We start from the raw sequence: 19,468 nt of genomic DNA on the forward strand, positions 1-19,468 counted from the left end.
TGATGTTCAAAGAGGACTGAATGGTGAATGTTTATGACTTTAAGAGGAGATGGAAATTTGGCAACGTATTTTTTGCCTTCTTATTGTGTTCGTCTGGGTCTTGCCCAAGCTTTAAGAGGAGTTGTTTCCATACGACATGTTCTCATGGCTTTGTACATTGTAGTAATCATCTTTTAGAGTTGTATTGATTTAACTCAGTTGTATTGGGACGATTTGAGGGCGTAGATGTCTTTTATTAAGATGGATAACGACCACCTATGCACTAATTGATGTGAATAGTTTTTTTGGATGGAAAAGGTCAAATGTGTGGCATTAAATAAATTCTGAAAAAAACGGTGACATTTTCTTAAACATGGAATTGAAAGTATGACACTTTATTAAAATCCCCGTAGTAAAATACAGGGAACATGGTATGAGTGGGAAAATATAATTAAGGGAGGATAATTGTTTTCCTTTTTTATCTCTATGAGAATCTTTTAATTTAGTGAATTCAAGAACTCCGATTTTGGTATTTAAGACGTGGCAGCCATTTATTGGCGGATGCAGAAGTGTAGAGAAAATTTAGTGTAGACGATCCGGAGCCCTATTAGAGGATGTTAAGTTAACTACCTGCCAAATCATCTTCACAATATCTGTACACATTCCAATTGGATATGATTTTTAGGAAAAATAGCCTAACATCCTCGTATTGGAGATGCTCTTAGTAAAGTTCTATCAACATTAGTGGAAGATAAAGATTTTTCGTTAAAAAACTAAAGAACAGTAGAAAAATCTTACTGTAGAATAGGAATTTCGAACGGTAACAAAGCTTACTGTTGTTAGGGCTGAACATGGTGTCGGTTAACCGTTGGAAACCGACCGAATCAGACCAATAAGAAAGAAACCGAACCAAACCATTTAGATTTGGATTGGTTTGGTAAAAAAAGTTGAAAAACCGACATTACTGGTTTGGTTTTGGTTTGACCTGAAAACCGAACCAAAAACCATTGGGGAACCGATTAATTTTTAAACTTAGTTTCTACCGTCGATTTAAAAATATTAGATTCTACCCATTGATTTAGAGGATAAATAGAAACCCTAAATCTAATATTTCATTATGATACTCTCCCTCTTTCTCTTTCTCTCAGCCGCCTCCCTTCTCCACCCCCAACTACAGCTGCTGCTATTCGACTTTTTTCTTCCCGTCTTTCTTCTTTTTTATTTGTCAATAACTAAATTAAGATATATTATATATCTTCTTTTGATCTCTAGAATTAGAGTAAGCTTTAACTATTCTTGATTTTTCTTTTTTTGTCTGTATATTTGTGTAAACCAATACTATCGGCAACTACGATTTTTTTATCTGTAAATTTGTGTATTTTTTTTTTAGTTTGACATAATTATTGGTTAACCAAAAACCACTGGGACAAACCGAAACCAACTGGAACCATTTGGAAACCGAACCAATGATTAATGGATTGGTTTGGTTTAGATTTTTAGAAACCAATAATATTGGTTTCGGTTTTGGTTTGGCTAGAAACCGAACCAAAACCAACCATGAACAGCCCTAACTGTTGTAGCTGTTTTTAAAATTTCTTGACCTTGTTAAACATGGGTAAACATAACACCGATATGGTGGCTAAAAGAAATATCCTCTTTAATCAAATTTAGATCTTTTCAGGGTTAAATTATTTTTAAGCTGGCTTATCACTAAAAAATGCGTGCCACTAGAAGGAGTACGTTTTAACTTGTTTTATGTGTTTGTTCTTTTCTCTTTGATCTTAAATTCTTTCATCTAATTTTCTTTTCAGCCTACTTCTACGATGCGTTATTCTTACATACGTTCTAATAGAGAGGAGAAACAACCAAAACATTTCCATCATAATGAGGAAGTTATGGGTTAAATAGCTTATCACATTGGAATGGTGTTGACCAACAAATGCATCTCCAATGGGTGATGAGCCGATGTTGGCTGAAGTTCAATGATCTATCTTTACTACAGGAACTTACCTTTTAGAATCTGCAATAACTGCTACATATTGGGCTATCTAGTGGAATCATGCGCTTTACTGAATAGTAGACAGTTAGAGGGTATTTATGATTTGCATGAAATGTCTGGGCCAGAGGAGACGGACTCACAAAGCAGGGAACAAGAGTTGAAGGTCTTTTTGGAGACCAAATTGATGAACTGCTGGTCTCAGATGCAAGAATGGCAACTCCCATAAATATCTCGCCTATGTCTCTCCTAAATAGGGAGGATATATTCATGGATGCTATTTCATCACAAAATTCTCAAAATGATATTTCTGAGAATGTTTCGTTAGATATTGTTCCTGAAACTCAAGAAGTTGCTACCATTGAATGACTTTTGACTCACCAGATCCAATTGAATTAAATAGTTCTCTAGGTTCCAATTCAGAAGAGATAAGTTAAGAAAACCCTATAGGAATAAGGATAGATCAATTTGGTTGTTTTCTAAGGTCTGATGGTATTGTAAAATCAGCCGAGGTAACCGATCCGATGACTGAAATGGGTATGTCTGAAGATGCTGAGAAACCTTCCATAGAAGAGGAAGCTGGTGATAAACTGAAAGGAATCCAGGTACAAACTAAACAAAATCTGATTTATCTACTATTGAATTAAGATAGACTAAACTGTGATATTATCAGAATCTCCTGCATAATTTAGAAAAACATTTATTTTATGAGTTTAGGGTAATTTTTTTAGCTTTTTTGATTCGAGAAGTTTAAAATTTCACTGTTTTTTTACTATGAAAATGAAAATTTTGGCCTGGAATGCACAAGGATGTGGTTCTAAGAAAACAAAACAACATTTCAATTTTTTGATAAGCTCAGTAAATCCGGACGTCGTTTTTCTTTCATAAACTAAAAAGAAAAGATCATTGGTTAGGAGCTTCTTATCTGAGTTTCAAAATGTATTCATAGTAGACCCAGTGGGTATAGCAGGAGGTCTAGCTATAGCATAGGTTGGCGGTTTCAGATTTGAAATTGTCCATTCAAGTTTTCATATGATTAATGTCCTAGTCAAAACCAACTTTTGTGAGAAAGAATGGTTGTTAACAGGATTCTATGGCTCTCCATATAAACCATCCAAGCTTGAATCCTGGAAATTTTTCGGAGAAAATAAACTATAATAAAATGACATGGATGGTTATAGGAGATTGGAACCAAATCCTGGTTAAGGAGGATAAGCAAGGAGGTTCACCTTTTTCTAAAAGTGAATGTGAATCTTTCAAAAGACTCCTTGAGAGATCAGCCTTAGAAGATATTGGTTATGAGGGAGCAGCTTTTACCTGGGATAATCAATAGAGAGGGCAATGAAAATATCCAAGAGAGATTGGATAAAGCTTTTGCTAACACTGAGTGGCAAAACCAATTCAAAGAATACTCTCTAAAAGTGCTGGTGCCGGTAGGATAAGACCATTTCCCTCTGCTATTAAACTTGGATGAAAAGTCTAATAATAAATCTATTCATTCCTTTGAATTTTTCGATACTTGGCTCAAAGAGCAAAGTTGTTTGTATTTAATCAAACTCTGTTTGGATATCTGATCATCCAAACCCAACTAATACCATGATTTTCAACTTGGCATATTTAGGAAATCAGTTATCTTTTTGGTTTACCTAGTAAAAAAATAAAATAAAATTCTTTTTGAAATAGAAAAACTAAATAAACAAAAGGTAAATAAGAATACTCAACAAAAAGTAAATTCTAAAATGTTAAGTCTCGATAAAATTTACGACACAGAGGAAGAAATTTCTAAACAACTCTCTAGAGACAATATAGTAAACCTGGGAGAAAGAAATACGAGATATTTCCACTTAAAAACTGTAAAAAGACGGAAAAGAAATAAGATAGACTGTTTGCTAAATGATGATTTGAAAGAAATAAAAAACAACAAGGAGATAGCTCAAGAACTAAAAAATTACTTTGGAAATATTTTTACAGCCATGCCAACAACTGATAACGAATCCATCTATTCTCATCTATCAACAAGAGTAAATGAACTGTATAATTTGTCTTTAATGGCTTTGCCAACCCATGAGGAGATTTGGGAGGTAGTGAAGAATATGAAACCTAACAAATCTCCGGGACCAGATGAATTCCCAGTATGCTTCTTCAAGCATAACTGGTCTCTGGTGGGTAACCAGTTGGTGGGATTAATTCAGTTCCACAAAAAATCACAGCAAAAATTGATGCTATCCAGAAAGACTTCTGGTGGGACAAGGAAAGTAGAAAAAAATGGCCACTATATAAAATCCTGGAAATTCATGTGTAAATCTTTAACTATGGGAGGTCTGGGCTTCAGGGACGTTGATAAAATGAATCAGGCGATGATGGCTAGAATAGCCCGGAGAATCATCTTTGAGCCAGACTCACAGTGGGTCAAGATGTTCAAAAAAAAAAAAAAAATCAACAAAAAATTTGTTTTCAAAGTGAAAAAGAATGTTAATTCATCTTGGATGTGGAATTGTGATCTGCAGGCAATAAATATGATACATAAATATATTTGTTGGGAGGTAGGCAATGGAAACTCAATAAATATATGGAGTGATCAATGGATACCATATCTAGACATTACGCTGGATCTTTTGTGTTCTGCAAAGAACAACATGTTAACACTTGTACCAGATCTGATTAATCGAGATACAAATAAGTGGAACCAGGAACTAATCACAACTTCTTTTCCACATATAATTGCTCAGTCCATTTTAAACATTAGGTTGTCTACAGATAGGAATGATACCTTAGAAAAGGATAAACCCAAATGGAAACTAATTAGGAATGGCAGGTTTACAGTTAAATCTTTGTATGATAGACTGTGTGGAATTCAAACTGTAGGCAGTGAAAAAGAACTATTTTGGAAAAGGTTTTGGAAAGATGATATGCCTCAAAGGATAAAACTTTTTCTTTGGAAACATTAGTCCAGAAGGGGCTATAAATGACGAATGAAGTCTGTTATAAAATATGATTTATCACGGTTTTCATATGTTATTTGAACCGTTATTTATTTGGTGTGACTCTTTATAAATAACAAATAAATAGCGTTATAAAGTACGACGACTTAAATTTATGATTTAAAATCACATACAGAATCAGTTATTAAATATCACGGTTATTGTATGTAATATAAAATAACGGTCAATTAATGCCATAAAAAAGTCACAGTTATGTGAAATATAATAACAGTTGATGTATGTCATTAAAAAGAATGATGATTCACACCCGTTATAATTCGAGGTATTTTCAGCAAAAAAAATCTTATTCAAACATAAAAGTTCCGTCACTTTTTGGCTTCCGATTCAGATTTTGAGAATTTGAAATCTATTCAGAAATATGAAATCCGTTCAGAATTATTTTGGTGTATCCGAAATTCACCCAGATAAAAAAACAAAATAAACGTTAAACAAATTGACTTTATTAATTATTTTTAAAAAAAAAATATAATATTCGAACATAAATTAGAAGACATCTCCCAACTCCAAGTTACATACTGAATTAAAAAATTAACCGATATATTGTCACTGCCATCACGCTCCTACCGAAGTCACATAGGCCTTGGGACACTTAACGAACTCACCCCTTGAAACATCCCAAAGTACAGCATATTTCATCTCTATCGCACAACATCCCACTTGGATCAAAGATTTCCTCAATCATGCAGTCATAGTGGTCAATTCAGTAGCTTACTATGAACATATGCAAGTGCAACAGCTTTTTTCCTGAAGTTCCTCAAACAACAAAGACCGAACGACGAAGGAAACCCGATATCCTGCATATGTAACAAGACAAACTTTAAGATACCATGATAGCAGCATCGTATAATCTGACTATATATTACTAAAGAGATATTCGACATCACATGCTGATAAGAGCTATTAGAGATCTGATAATGTACTGTGGTCTTGTTTTTCTGTCTTTCAGCATCAACCTCTGCTTTCAAAGCTTCGTTTTTGTGCTTCTCTCTCCGCAGATTGTGCTTCTCTTCCTGCACCTTGGCCTTAATAAACTCAGAAGCAATAAACTGAGATTTAAAAACACCAGCACACACTCCGCGTATGTATCCCTTAAAAACAGGAGAACTTACTAGTTTTTCAGCTGCCAGTGATTTAGAAGATGAGGGATTATCATCTGGGGTGACACTGTGTGTTTCTAAAAACACATCTGGCTTATATATCGCACCAGTGGGGCTTTCCTTTTCCTGTGACAACACGATGCATTAAATACTTGCAAAATTTTGCATCACAAGACAACATCTATGAAACATAATAAAGAAGAGTTTTACTGACAAGATAAGTGCCTCAAAATTCTATTATCTGCTAAGATAAGTAATTATCCTATAACAACATGCCTTATAATCTAACTAGTTGAACTTCTTCAGCTAATATTGCACTTTAAAAACCAAATGCATAACTAATAAGAGACCCTTTCAGTAAATAATGCACGGAATGAACAAGAACCAATGAAACTAGTATAAACAAGGACTCTTGGCATACGAAAAACTTCTTATGCTATCCAATCAGCGAAACAAATAAAATAACATAAGAATAATACCTTAAAAATTAAAATGCAAATTAGTGTTAAGAATTTACCATTTTAATCCACCTTGTAGGGACACCTTTCCTACCACCTATATACTGAACTTTTACTTGTGACCGTTCTTTCGCAGCTTGTTCAGATTTTTTCTGAAATTTTGGGACACTAATATAAACTTCTCCAAGTCTTCTTTCTTACTGTATGTTGGCAACTTCCTTTTCTTTTCTTGCCCAGTTGCAACATATTTGATCAATCATTTTTTTTTGTTGATTTTCAGTTCTTCATGCACTGTTTGCTTTTGTTGAAACATATTTTTTATGGACATTTGAAACATGGTATGTACAAACTTACGCCAATGATTGCCTGCCAAACAAGATGCAGCGAACTTACTATCAAGAGCATACCAAAGGCAACTACATATACTACAAAAATTGTGTATCATGAGCCAGACAAGCACCAGTAGGAGCTAAGCTTCACAGCCAGCTTCTCTTACAATGCAACACATGTTAAAAATCGAAGTGATAAAACTAAAGGAGCAGCGAATAGTGAATTACTGGAGACAACTACATGAATTTAAATAATAACAGATAGAAATTGAACGTTTTCATTCACCCAGTTAACTATAATCCTTAACCTATTACAGAACCTCATACCAATAATAAAAGAATGAACTTAATCCACTACATGGATCAATAATCAAAGCAGACGTTAATCAAATACAGTAATCATTAAATTGTCTGGCGAAAAAGGGCTTTTCAGAAACACATGAAAGTATACACTTAATGACTAAGCCAATTCAGCAATGATGTAAAGCTAGTGACATATGTAAGAAACCAGTTGCAACACGCATTTACACCAAAAGAGCCCTGATCAAAGTACCCAAGGCGTGTGTTGTTTTTGGCAAGAAAAACGAGTGAAAATGGGAAAGGGAAAAGGAAGATGTTCCAAATCAGAGAGTGGTGTACAAGTATAATGCAGACAAAGCTTCAGTCAGATGGTTCCTGCCCCACATTGTTCACCGCGGAAAGTTAGAGGAGGTGCTAAGGGAGTTTCAAAACTAATCTCAATATTATAAACCAGTCATAATTCATCTAAGTCTTGTTCTCAAAAAATGAAGTACCTAAAGATGTCAACGAGTTAAAAAATTAAGATATAGTACTTAGTATCAAGATGATTAGCAGGAAGAAAGAAAAATCCAGATGAGATTAATAAAGATAGCGATTAAATGTTTCAATCTCATTCCAGCTCAACTTTAAGAACCTGGAAATTATCTACCGCAGTGCTTGCATACCAGGCAATAGAAACTTTTAAGATGGTCTAATCCGGATTACTAGGTGAAGTTAATGTAAGACTCGAATATGTATTATCTGATTATCACATATCTCAAGTGAAGAAACAAACAGAAACAAGTTTTCAAATCTTTAGTATGCTTAAGCCACTAGAACAAATATCTAAGTTCAGAAAACATAAAGAGAGGACACGCTTTTTGATAACTACTATTTGACCAATTTTGAATGTTAACCTTATGGACACCCCGCAATGTATTGGTAAAAGAGGCTCACATTGTAGTATACTGAGTTGGGAAGACCGACTAGTCTCACTGATGTTGTTTATTTCCAATCCCTAAACTTGGATGCCCAATGGCTGGATGGTCCTAACTTCTAAGAGAACTTCAGATAGATGACATTTGCAAACAACTCAAGATAAGAGTGTCACTGGATACTACACAATATGATTACATTACTAAGATAGAAGAAAATGAGGAGCAGTGTTACACTATAATGCTAACAAAACAAGCTTTCAGCTTGGTACTTCAAATACACGGACTTCTAGAATACATATACAAAATAATTTTTTACCTAAGCTCAATCTATGTAAGTCTCACAGATTAGAAGGCATAACACTTGCGGGAAAAAGGGGCTTATGACTCTTGCTCGAAACTCCAGGGGTGGAGGTGGAGCTGACAAAGCTACAATGAGTGTCAGGAACAGAATTAATCGCGAACAAGTGCAGGGTCTCCTCAGGTTGATGCAATTAAGCTGTTAGTGAGCTCGCTGGGCATCTTGGGGGTACTCATCTAGATTCCACTCTCCTCGCCAAAAGGTTGTGTCACAGGAACAATCCCAAGAACCCCAGTTCTCATGTCAGATTTTAACTTCTGAAGATCAGTAAGTAGCCTCAGACTGATTACTCACTGATAAACTAACCTCAAAAAATTGACCATCTCATACCAACAAGTTTGAACAAGAGAAGGACATCAGGAAAACAAACTCACTTAATAATCAATGGAAAAATGGAATTGGAATGACTTGAGATTTTCAAGGTATCCAACTCTCCAGTAAAAATCAAACCAATTTATCGACCCAAAATCTCTGCAATTTTCGATTCTTAATAGAGATTTAAATTCATTCCTTTCAGATTCATGCAATAAAACTAAACAAATTCATTCCTTTCCAATTTCTACATTAACCAAAATCTTTGGATCTTATTAGATAATCATTTGGTCTCCGAAAATCAATTTTTTGATTAATCGGACAGAAGCTTAAGCAAAAAAACTGAATGAAAGATGAGAAGGGATTTGAAACTTACTTGAATTTGGTATTTTCTTCTTCTTTTTCTTCGATCTCCTCTTAGATTTGTCTAGCAAAATAACAGAGGGAAAGGGTTGAAGAAGTGAATTCAGAAACCACTTATATGCAATCAAAGTATCAAACTAATCAAAATTATTGCTTCCCAATTTCTACCTTAACCAATATACCAAATCAAAATCTTTGCATGTAAAATTTTTGGTCTCCAAAATCAATTTTTCAGGGACCAGATAGAAACTTGAGCGTAACCTAGATAAAGGTACTGAAACTTACTCAATACTCAATATCGTCGTGTCTTCTTCTTCTTCTAAGTTAGAGTCTCCTCGGGTTAGGTTTCCGGAGGGAAAAAAAAGACGGCAGGGTGAAGAGATAAACTCATAACTTCTCTTTTGGTTCTGGGGTTTTATGTTTTTTCGGTCTTGGGATTGCTACAATTGAACCGATATGGCTCTCTAGAATTCATGGCAAGTAAGCCGGTTTCTATGCTAAGCCGGTGGTTAGCCACTTTTAGGGTGTGTAACAAAATATCAGTGGGGGCGTATTAAACTTACAATATCCCACAGATTGGTTCTGTGATTTAATGGTTCGTAAAATATCACACACCTACAAACTTATCAAATTTGAGAATAACGGTTTTTCAACGTTAAATGAAGGGTTCCACTATTTTTATATTATATGACATAATTTATTTGTTATACCCTAATCACGTAATTAATTTGTCATTTAAAAACGTGATTTATGGCCCCTTTTGGACTAGTGAAATGTTTGAATAATGCTTTGCCTGTCACACAGATTCTTAGCAAATATATGCAGGATGTGGATAACAATTGCGTTTTTTGTAATAACGGCAATGACTCTTTACAACACTTATTTTTTGATTGTTGGTATGCTAAAACAATCTGGATGTTACCACCAATAATGTGGTGGCTACCTCTTTCAAAAAAACATTATGATCTATGGAAGGCAGCAGGTAACAATGTAACTGAAATCTGTGCAACCAAGTGTTGGTACATTTGGAAAGAGAGATGCAACAAAATCTTTGAAGAAAAGGAGAATTCTACGTTACAAACCTCAATCATAATTCAGAGGCACCTGAATTTTTGTTGCAAGACTATTAGGGATGAAAAAACTATCTCAAGTAGCAATGTGTACTCCTCAGACCTGATACTCTTTGGAAATCACCTGACTTGCATTGTTTTAAACTTAATTATGATGCTTCGTGGATTTCTGAAAAAGTGAATGCTGGCTTTGGATTAATTTTATGGAATGATGCAGGTGATGGGAGAGGAGCTAAGTCTGCAATACTCCAAGCTTCAAGTGCAGAAAAAGCTGAAGTGTTAGCTCTTCTACAAGGAGCTAAATGGGAAAGGGAAGAAGGTATGGAGAACTTCTGGATAAAGGGGGACTGTGAAAGAATGGTAAGGTACATTGAAGGCAAGGATACAATGATAGACTGGAAGAATCAAAAAATAGTGAAGGAATCCATAAAGACGCTGGCATAATGTAACAATTTTTTGGGTTATAAATTCATCAATAGAACTGGCAATTATGTGGCGAATAAATTAGTGGTGGAGACTAGGTAATCTTCAATTTTCAGTTCATGGAAAGAAGAATTACCAGCCTTCTTATATAAGTCTATATTGCTTTAGATAAAAATCGTATTTCTGTTAATGGTAGTTACCAAAATAGTTTGTTGTCCGAAGATCACATCAGGGCATATCCTACAATGATAACAGGACAACATTCGAAATATCCTGTATAACGGTTTCTTTCTATGATATGTCTCTTTTTACTTAAAAAAAACAAACTAATTATACTATATTTGCTAGCTAATACATTTTAATCTTTCCATAATTTTTTTTTTAAAGCCGCTAGATCCCCTCAGGGTGAGAAAGTTTCCGGGATAATTGGTGTCAACATAAATTGCCCTTTCATGTTTGAATTGACGGAAGAATAACTTTTTTTTTATCCACCTGGCTAATTACAGCTGAACTCGTCGCCCACTTGTTCTACCGTACCTGCACTGCAGTGTGGTTCAGAAAACCAAAACCAGAACAAAAGAAAACATGATTTCCTCTCTCAGAAAAGCGATTTTTCTCTCCCTTATTCGCACTCCTTGCCATTAAAATCCAAACCGAAATAAAGGAAACCCTAATTTCATTAGAAGATGAAACGAGGTCGTAAACCTAAGAATCCAGTACCAGAATCACCAGTTAACAATGTTGAAGTTGCCAATGATACTGAAGAAGCAGAAGAACCTGTTTTCGCAGAAGAACATCTTGATTCTTTAGTTCGTAGAGGAAGAGGAAGACCACCTAAGAAGAAATCCCGCCAAAATTCTGATACTCCTGTTTTAAGAAGAAATGAAAACAATGGTGTTTGTTCACCCAAACCTAATAATAACATATCATCCTCATCTGTTCGTGTTGGTATACTTAGTGAATTGATACCACTTAATGTTACAAAACTTGTTTCGTCTATGGATGCAGTTGTTAAGGTATTTTGTGTACATACAGAACCTAATTTTTCATTACCATGGCAGAGGAAAAAACAGTATAGTTCAAGTAGTAGCGGGTTTATTATTGCTGGGCGTAGGGTTTTGACGAATGCCCATTCTGTTGAACATCATACTCAAGTGAAGCTTAAGAAACGCGGGTCAAATACAAAATATTTAGCTACTGTGCTTGCAATTGGGAATGAATGTGATCTAGGTAATGTGTCTGATTTGTTAAATTTTAATGATATTGATATTTGCGTGTCTGTTGTATTTATGAATTTAGTAACAGATTGCTAAGTTGCATTTGTGCTTGCATTATGGAATTATATGGACTGGGTACCATTTGTTGAAATGCCTCTGTGAAGCTAGGTGTATCTTTAGTATCTGGGTTGTAGATGCAAGGAGGGGAGTAGGAAGTTCACCAATAAGTAGCCTGGAAGTTCTAAATGCGGGTGCTATTGAATTATATAGGAAGTCACTAAGTGATTAAGAAAAGAATTTATGCTCTTTTTATTGTTCAATCTAAGATATTGGCTCTAAAAGAAGTCATCATTATGATTTTGGGTTGTGATTGTGCAGCAATGCTGACAGTTGTAGATGATGAGTTCTGGCAAGGTGTATCACCGGTGGAGTTTGGATTTTTGCCTGCTCTCCAAGATGCTGTTACTGTTGTGGGATATCCCATTGGGGGAGATACAATATCAGTGACGAGTGGTGTTGTGTCACGCATTGAGATTTTTCCTTATGTACACGGGTCAACTGACCTGTTGGGACTCCAGGTCATTGAAATAGCATCCAATTATTATATTATTCATGTCTTTCCAGCTGGATTACGGGTAAAAGTTTCTGATGTCTCTCATTTATGGTCCTTTTTGCAGATAGATGCAGCCATTAATTCAGGAAATTCCGGGGGTCCGGCTTTTAATGACGAGGGCAATTGCGTGGGTATTGCATTTCAGTCACTTAAACATGAAGATGTGGAGAATATTGGCTATGTCATACCAACACCTGTGATTACACACTTCATTCAAGATTATGAGAAAAACGGAGAATATACTGGTAGGGTTAAGTGCCAAAATGAAATTGGGTCAGCTGTAGTTTCTCTGATGTGTGTCTGAGTTTACTTATCGCAAGTCTGGACCTTATTCCATTTACTTATCGCAAGTCTGGACCTTATTCCACATGTAGGATTTCCAAGTCTTGGAGTGGAGTGGCAGAAGATGGAAAATCCTGACCTGCGCATGGCTATGGGGATGAATACCAATCAGAAAGGTGTTCGCATCAGAAGAATTGAACCTACTGCTCCTGCATACAAGGTCCTGAAGCCATCTGATATTATCCTCAGTTTCGATGGAGTTGAGATTGCTAACGATGGGACAGGTAAGCCTGTCTTGTTGTTGTGATATCCGTTTGTACAATATGTGTTTCTTTGCCTTTTTATGCTGTTAATATGGTTGTGATCCATGTCCTCTGTTTAGCGACACGGGTTTTGCTCTGTTAAGTACTTTTTGAAGCCAACCAGTGGTTTGTTCCACTTGATGGCTTGATTTATTGGACTGCATGGTCTGCTTGTTCTTTTTCATATAATTGTTGAAACCACACTCTAAATTCCAAAGAGTTGTATTGTAGGAAGCTAAAGATACCATTTCGTTTGTTCTTGACTTGACATCCGTTTACATTTTGCTGGTAGGATAAAAAATTACTCTATCTCCATTATGATCTTCTTGGTTATATTGAAATTGACTTACTTAATTTCAGCATATCAAATTTTCTTATTTCCAGCATATCAATATGGTCTTGATTTATATTCATTTACATCTCCTTCTTTTTATGCTATGATCCGACTGAGATTTGGGAATTTGTTTGAAAAAAACAAAAAAAGACCTCTTATCTAAAACTAAGGAATCACTCTATTAAGTAAAACTAGCACACCTTATCTTTCTCTTGATAGATATATTTCTGAGTTACGCTGTTTTTTTCTGGTGTATTTCAGTTCCATTCAGTCATGGGGAGCGTATTGGTTTGAGTTACCTTATTTCCCAGAAATATACTGGTGAAAATGCATCAGTTAAAGTTCTTCGGAACTCAAAGATTCTTGTATTCTACATACGGCTTGGAACTCACAAACGGCTAATTCAGGCACACATCAAAGGAAAGCCTCCTTCCTATTTCATTATTGCTGGATTCGTCTTTACAACTGTATCGGTTCCATATCTTAGTTCTGAGGTATGCAAATTAACATCAGCGCATCCATTACTTACTGTTTCTTTCTTTCTTTCTTTTAATGGGATTAAGAGAAAACTCAAGTATATGTCACAGGGTATCACCTAATGGTTCATGTATCTGGATCACTGGATGCTTGCTTAACTTTCTGTGATTTGCTTCTGTCAAGATTTGATTAGCGAGGATAATTTTCAGGATGTGTACATAGTCCTCAATCCTCATCCATAGGTTCATTTCCACTTGGCTCCGTAATCGCTTAAAATTCATTCTAGACTATGGGGCTTCACCATGGTTGCTCTGTTTTCATATTTCTAAAGGTGTTTATGAGCTCGAATTTGGGTGATTATTTATATTGAGTACTAGTTGTTTTTTTTTATCAGTCAATAGATTGGGTTCTTAAGTATCAGTTCGAGTTGGAAAAACATTTTGGTATGGTTTGCTTCGTCACGTTCATTAGAATTATGCTCAAGTTTTAGTAGCCTTTTATCTTGCTCAAGTAATATTAGTAGTCTTGATATGAAAAGGTTGCTCCTGGTTCTGTTTCCACCAGAGCGCCCCCGCTTGTCAAGTCTCAGTAGCAATCCAGTACTCATAAATATTAGATTTAGTTTCGGCCAAGCATCTTCTTTTTTAGTTTCATACTTGAGTTACACCCTTACTCTGTTAAGGAAGCCCTAAGAAGCTAAGCCCGCGTTAAGTAAAAACTTATGTTACTTTATTTTGATAAGTAATGGCCTACAGGGGGCACACCTCAAAACTCGCTTAACCCGTCTTTTTTATCAAAATTCTATCAGTACGGGAAGGATTATGAGTACGACGCACCAGTCAAGTTGTTGGAAAAACTTTCGCATGCAATGGCTCAAACAGAAGATGAACAGCTCGTGGTGGTCTCTCAGGTTTTCTTCTCTCTTTTCTTTAACCTAGCTTTATGGACTGTTGAATCACTGTCTCTGTTTTAATTTGGCGAATATCTTTGCAGGTGCTTGTGGCTGATATCAATATTGGGTATGAGGAGATAGTCAATACACAGGTGAGGAACTCTACTAGTTTAGCTTTGATGTGATGTTGTTTAGTAGCTGATCACTTTCGGAAAGCCTGTAACCTTTTTAGTTCATGCTTTTAGGTTCTTGCTTTCAATGGTAAACCTGTAAAAAATTTGAAGGAGTTGGCGCAAATGGTGGAGAAATGCAACAGTGAATTTTTAAAATTTGAACTAGACTACCAACAGGTGTGTTCATGCCCATACCCCTCTCTCTCTCTCTCCCTCTCTCTCTATGTATGTATGTACTACAACAACACATACTTTCCCTCCTTTCCAGTAAGGCTAGAATGTATAAAGTTTATATTGCTAACGAGTTAATTTTTTTTCATCTGCAGATAGTGGTCCTACAAGCTAAAGCTGCTAAAGCGGCAACACAAGATATTCTTACTAAAAACTGCATACCTTCAGCAGTGTCTGATGATCTCAAGACATGATAGGGTAGGATATGTGACTTTTCCTTTTTCTTGCGTAGTAATTGGGTGGAAGATGTCATCTCAATCTTGCAACCGATTTCTTTTTTCTGGGGATCATGAATTCTGTGCTTAGCAAACTACTTTGTTGTATACAGTTGACTAATCTTAATCTAAATCTAAGAAAAAACTGTCACAGAATTCTCTCTTTTCTTGTTATGTTGAATTGTAGAAGAATAACTTGATGACGAATATCTTGTATTTTGAGCCTCTCTGGTTTTTAAACTGAAATGGTGATTTAATGTGATTCTTGAGAAAGAAAAGCAGCTTTGGAATAAGCGATTCTGATGCTTCTTATAGGAGTATCAGAATAGTACTCATTGTTATGGTATTGAGAGTACTGAAACCAAAAGAGCAATATTATTAGAATAACAGGAATATCATACTATAAAGTCATAAACGAAGTTTCAGAGGTCCACAATCTGGAGAACAATATTACAGTCATCCATCATCCTACTAAAACAACCAAAAGAAACCTAATTTTTCAGAAATACTAAAGCTAGATCATATAGAAAATGCATTGGAAGCAGAATATTATACGTGCTGTAATAACTTACTGTAACTTTAAGTTCACATATCACGCAGCCTTCTCAATGGTACGGTCTCTTCTATAACCCTGAAAATATGCAACTTGAACTCGTTTGGTTTTACGAGTTCGAAGATGCATACGTCGCTAGCTTCAATGTTGTTTGTGAAGGAAATCTTACGCCACCCTTCAGTAAGTTGTCCAACCTGGTGAATTTGGTTCACGTAAAGCCTGACACTCCACGTTTTTCCACGAGGATCCCTCAAAGTCATTTGTTGACTGCAGTCAGGAAGATGCGCCTTCCAGAATGAGCGTGGCAATGGCTGCGTCAACGAACAAATTGACAGTAAGATGAAAACCGGACAAGAATACTTCTTGCAGAGGCTATGCTCATTTGGCAATACTTCTTGCAGAGGCTTTTGGACTTGCATGGATCGTAAACAGGGAGGTCACGGAGGGTGCTAAGCTTATTGTTTATTCTTCTATGCAACAAACTTTTGCTGATAAAAAAGATAACACACGTGGAGAAACCGGAAACTCACCAAACAGAAACCAGTATAAACATGGGATTTCCGCATAGTGATCATTGCATAGGGCTTTTTAGAGACAAACCGAAGTGCTGCGTTCAATGCCATATTTTCTTCTTTCACTGTGATGTCACGTCTTTGTGATATAAAAGGTCCTCCTAGTCTTTCACCTATAACAAACAGATTCAGTCATATGATAACAGCAATTGATATATCAACCATGGAGAAGGAAAGAAGATGAAAAACTAGAAAAAAGTAACGACACTAAAATGTTGTGGAATTACCTTGATTCTTCACTGCCTTTTTCCCCCAGCATCTTGCAGAACGATTCATTGTAGATGCTCGACCTTTAATTATTGGAAACTTCCCTTGATTCTTCACTGCCTTTTCTCCCCAGCATCTTGCAGAAGGATTCATTGTAGATGCCCGACCTTTAAATATTGGAAACTTACCTTGATTCTTCACTGCCTTTTTCACCTTGTGTCTTGCAGAAAAATTAGTTGTACATGCTTGACTGCAATTGGCTTCAAATGCAGATTCTTTTTCACATCCATTTCGCTCAAATATTTGCACTTGTAAACAATTCTCGCTAACATATTTAAAAGCACAAAAATCTTTATTGCTCATGAAGTTATCAATCACAAAGTCTTCCCATCCATCTTTAAAGTAATAGCCGTCACCCATCTCTAGCAAGCGGACTCTCCAAACTTTTCCACTTGGACCGCGTAAATAAAATGATCCAGGAATTTCACTAGTTAATTGTTCCAAGAACTCTATCGGGACTTTCTGCAAAAACAAATCGCATTTGCCACATTAAAGAAGTACCGTGACTAAGATTCATACATCAACCTTAAAAGAAGTCACTACTATCTAACTGTATTCAAAAGCTCCAGCAAATTGAAATTCCACGCAGTAAACTAATTCACCAATAACCTCAAACAAACAAACTACAATCTGAAGTACCCATACACTGTAATCTGACATACCCTTTAAACAAAAAGCATTGTTTGATTCATATAACAAACCAATCTCATTCACTACCTTTCATTATGAAAAAGAATAGACAGCACTTTTCAGCAGTAACAATTAGAGACAAAGATGAGTTCTAAAACTTAACTCATAAACTGAGATTCTTTCTGTCATTTAAGAGATATGTATCTAAGGATTAGTAAGGGGGCTATAGGCTTTTCTCTATTCGAAGATAGCAGAGTATATCTGGAGAAGAAGTCACTGCTATCTAATTGTGTTAAAAAAAAGCTCCATCCAACTTAACTTTCATGTAATAAAATTAATTCACCCAATGACCAAAAAAACAAACAAACTACAACCTGAAGTACTCCTACTCTATAAACCAAGCTCATTCACTCCCTTTAGTTATCGAAAAATATACAGAATTTTTCAGCAATAACAATTAGAGACCACGATGAGTTATAACACAAAACAAATATATATATATATATATATTTGCTTGAGGGAACAAGTAAATGATATATATATATATATAACACAAAACAAAGTATCAAAAACATTAGTGTAGAAAACATTGTCTAGTAACTAAGGAAAAAAAATCTTTCCACAGTTTCTTAAACAAAAGAAAAGATATGATGCTTACCATTTTGTAGAAGCTTTCAGGGGATAAAAAGATCTTGAAGAACTCAGGAACTCTTTTAGTTACTAATGAAGATGACTTAGAAGTCAGTGTTTTTCTTGTCTTCTTCACCATCCTTGCAGTTGATTACACAAAATCACTATGAAAAACTCTCCACCATTGCTTCCCTTTCAAAACAAAACAAAAAATGGGTTTCTTTCTTTGCTCTATGTACTCCCCATTTTGTTTTCTGTGGAGAAAATAATAAAAACTGCAGGAGAAAACCAATCATAACTCCTCAAGGGAAGTACGGGCACTGGGGCTTCATTAAAAAATCTGAAAAACCCAACCACCAAAACCTTACATTTCTCCCAAATACTAATTGAATTTCTATCAAACTGAATGGAATTGAATGACTTTGCTTTGCTTTTCAGAGTCGAAGTAAAGACAACAGTAAAGAAGGATAATTGATGACTTAATGGCAAACCCAGGTTCATTATGGTGCACGTCTTCTTCTCTGGAAGCATTTATCAAATACTTGATGTACTCAGTGAAACACTTCGAATTCCATACACTATAATGGCTGGCTGTATCTCTGCAACCCAATTCACGGATCATACACTCATACCCACCATTGAACAAAATTGGAAACATCATTCTCACTCTCAAATCAACCCCCAACTACCCTGGTACCGTACCACATGTTTTTCCGCGGAAATACGTCTAGAGATGCCTGGGATTTTCTTTTTTTGTCCCATCTATCAACGGCTATGCAACACCATGGGGAGCCAGCCGTTGGCCCATTGGCGGCTTAGGCCTAGCAGCAGGAGAAGACGAACGCTTTTATATTGAACGATTTTTTGGGACGTCTTTTTTTGGGACCATTGTTTTATAAGGCCATCTACCCTATAATGATAAGGTATATCCTAACACTAGCCCTGCATAGTGAGTTTACTAATTTGCCCTTAACCTAATTAACATTAACCCTAATACTAACCTTATCTTAAATCGTGAAACCTAAAAAAAAAATCTGTCGCAAAACTATTTTCTCCTCTTTTTCTCTTCTTCTTCATTTCAAACTCGTCTTCATCGATTAATCGTCCATTCATAAAATTTTCATCGTCGATTAATCAATCAAGTATATAATGGTTCTTCGAAAGCAAACCAAAAGACTCCCAGGAACAAGTCCACCATTAGGACATCTAGCTAATCAAGTAAATGAAATTGAGGAAGAACTTGAACCGGAAGGTGAACAACTGATTCGGCGTAACAGTCTCAAGAATAACCCTGAGTCTGCCATGGGACCGATCCGCAGGTATTTCCCGACAAACCCATTACTTTTAATTTGATTTTCATCGGTTCAATTGAATAGAAATCATCAAAATAGGGTTCATATGGAAGTTACAGTGCTGAGTTCGGTTAGAACGCGTTTTTTTTTTCCCTAGTTTCTTAACCGAACTCCCTGATATGAA

The 19,468-nt window shown here is 35.7% G+C and overlaps 3 protein-coding genes across 11 annotated transcripts; 1 reads left to right on the forward strand and 2 right to left on the reverse strand.

Moving 5' to 3' along the window:
• Positions 1 to 5,395: 5,395 nt before the first annotated feature.
• LOC113355633 lies at positions 5,396 to 9,548 on the reverse strand. Of its 9 annotated transcripts, none has more exons than XM_026598547.1 (6): positions 9,397 to 9,548; positions 9,125 to 9,175; positions 6,592 to 6,898; positions 6,087 to 6,200; positions 5,862 to 5,999; positions 5,396 to 5,771 (listed from the first exon to the last, which is right to left on the reverse strand). In XM_026598547.1, exons 3-6 carry the CDS (start codon positions 6,592 to 6,594, stop codon positions 5,673 to 5,675), a joined length of 354 nt encoding a protein of 117 aa, XP_026454332.1. In that variant the 5' UTR covers positions 6,595 to 6,898; positions 9,125 to 9,175; positions 9,397 to 9,548; the 3' UTR covers positions 5,396 to 5,672. The 9 variants fall into 9 exon arrangements, with proteins under 9 accessions (XP_026454332.1, XP_026454337.1, XP_026454334.1 ...); XM_026598552.1 differs by having other exon boundaries at positions 5,898 to 5,987; positions 9,397 to 9,547; XM_026598549.1 differs by having other exon boundaries at positions 5,862 to 5,987; positions 9,397 to 9,547.
• A 1,528-nt stretch (positions 9,549 to 11,076) lies between these two features.
• Positions 11,077 to 15,491, forward strand: LOC113355634 (protease Do-like 9). The gene is made up of 9 exons (XM_026598553.1): positions 11,077 to 11,834; positions 12,200 to 12,399; positions 12,499 to 12,679; positions 12,809 to 13,000; positions 13,614 to 13,846; positions 14,638 to 14,739; positions 14,823 to 14,873; positions 14,967 to 15,071; positions 15,221 to 15,491. Exons 1-9 carry the CDS (start codon positions 11,291 to 11,293, stop codon positions 15,317 to 15,319), a joined length of 1,707 nt encoding a protein of 568 aa, XP_026454338.1. The 5' UTR covers positions 11,077 to 11,290; the 3' UTR covers positions 15,320 to 15,491.
• Positions 15,492 to 15,806: 315 nt separating this feature from the next.
• Positions 15,807 to 18,756, reverse strand: LOC113361052 (B3 domain-containing protein Os11g0197600-like). Its single transcript, XM_026604433.1, has 4 exons — positions 18,021 to 18,756; positions 16,693 to 17,194; positions 16,424 to 16,578; positions 15,807 to 16,204 (listed from the first exon to the last, which is right to left on the reverse strand). Exons 1-4 carry the CDS (start codon positions 18,129 to 18,131, stop codon positions 15,926 to 15,928), a joined length of 1,047 nt encoding a protein of 348 aa, XP_026460218.1. The 5' UTR covers positions 18,132 to 18,756; the 3' UTR covers positions 15,807 to 15,925.
• Positions 18,757 to 19,468: the final 712 nt, after the last annotated feature.

The sequence above is a fragment of the Papaver somniferum genome, chromosome 3 (assembly GCF_003573695.1).
Source record: "Papaver somniferum cultivar HN1 chromosome 3, ASM357369v1, whole genome shotgun sequence".
NCBI lineage: Eukaryota > Viridiplantae > Streptophyta > Magnoliopsida > Ranunculales > Papaveraceae > Papaver > Papaver somniferum.

Coding starts and splice junctions, on each gene's coding strand:
- LOC113355633 (XM_026598544.1), bottom strand. Junction 5,772..5,861: donor CTAATAGCTCTTATCAGCAT/GTGATGTCGAAT, acceptor TTACATATGCAG/GATATCGGGTTTCCTTCGTC.
- LOC113355634 (XM_026598553.1), top strand. CDS start 11,291: ATGAAACGAGGTCGTAAACCTAAGAATCCAGTACCAGAATCACCAGTT. Junction 13,847..14,637: donor TTCCATATCTTAGTTCTGAG/GTATGCAAATTA, acceptor AAATTCTATCAG/TACGGGAAGGATTATGAGTA. Junction 14,874..14,966: donor AGGAGATAGTCAATACACAG/GTGAGGAACTCT, acceptor TCATGCTTTTAG/GTTCTTGCTTTCAATGGTAA.
- LOC113361052 (XM_026604433.1), bottom strand. CDS start 18,131: ATGGTGAAGAAGACAAGAAAAACACTGACTTCTAAGTCATCTTCATTA. Junction 17,195..18,020: donor CTGAAAGCTTCTACAAAATG/GTAAGCATCATA, acceptor TTGTTTTTGCAG/AAAGTCCCGATAGAGTTCTT. Junction 16,579..16,692: donor AAAGGCAGTGAAGAATCAAG/GTAATTCCACAA, acceptor TGTTTGTTATAG/GTGAAAGACTAGGAGGACCT.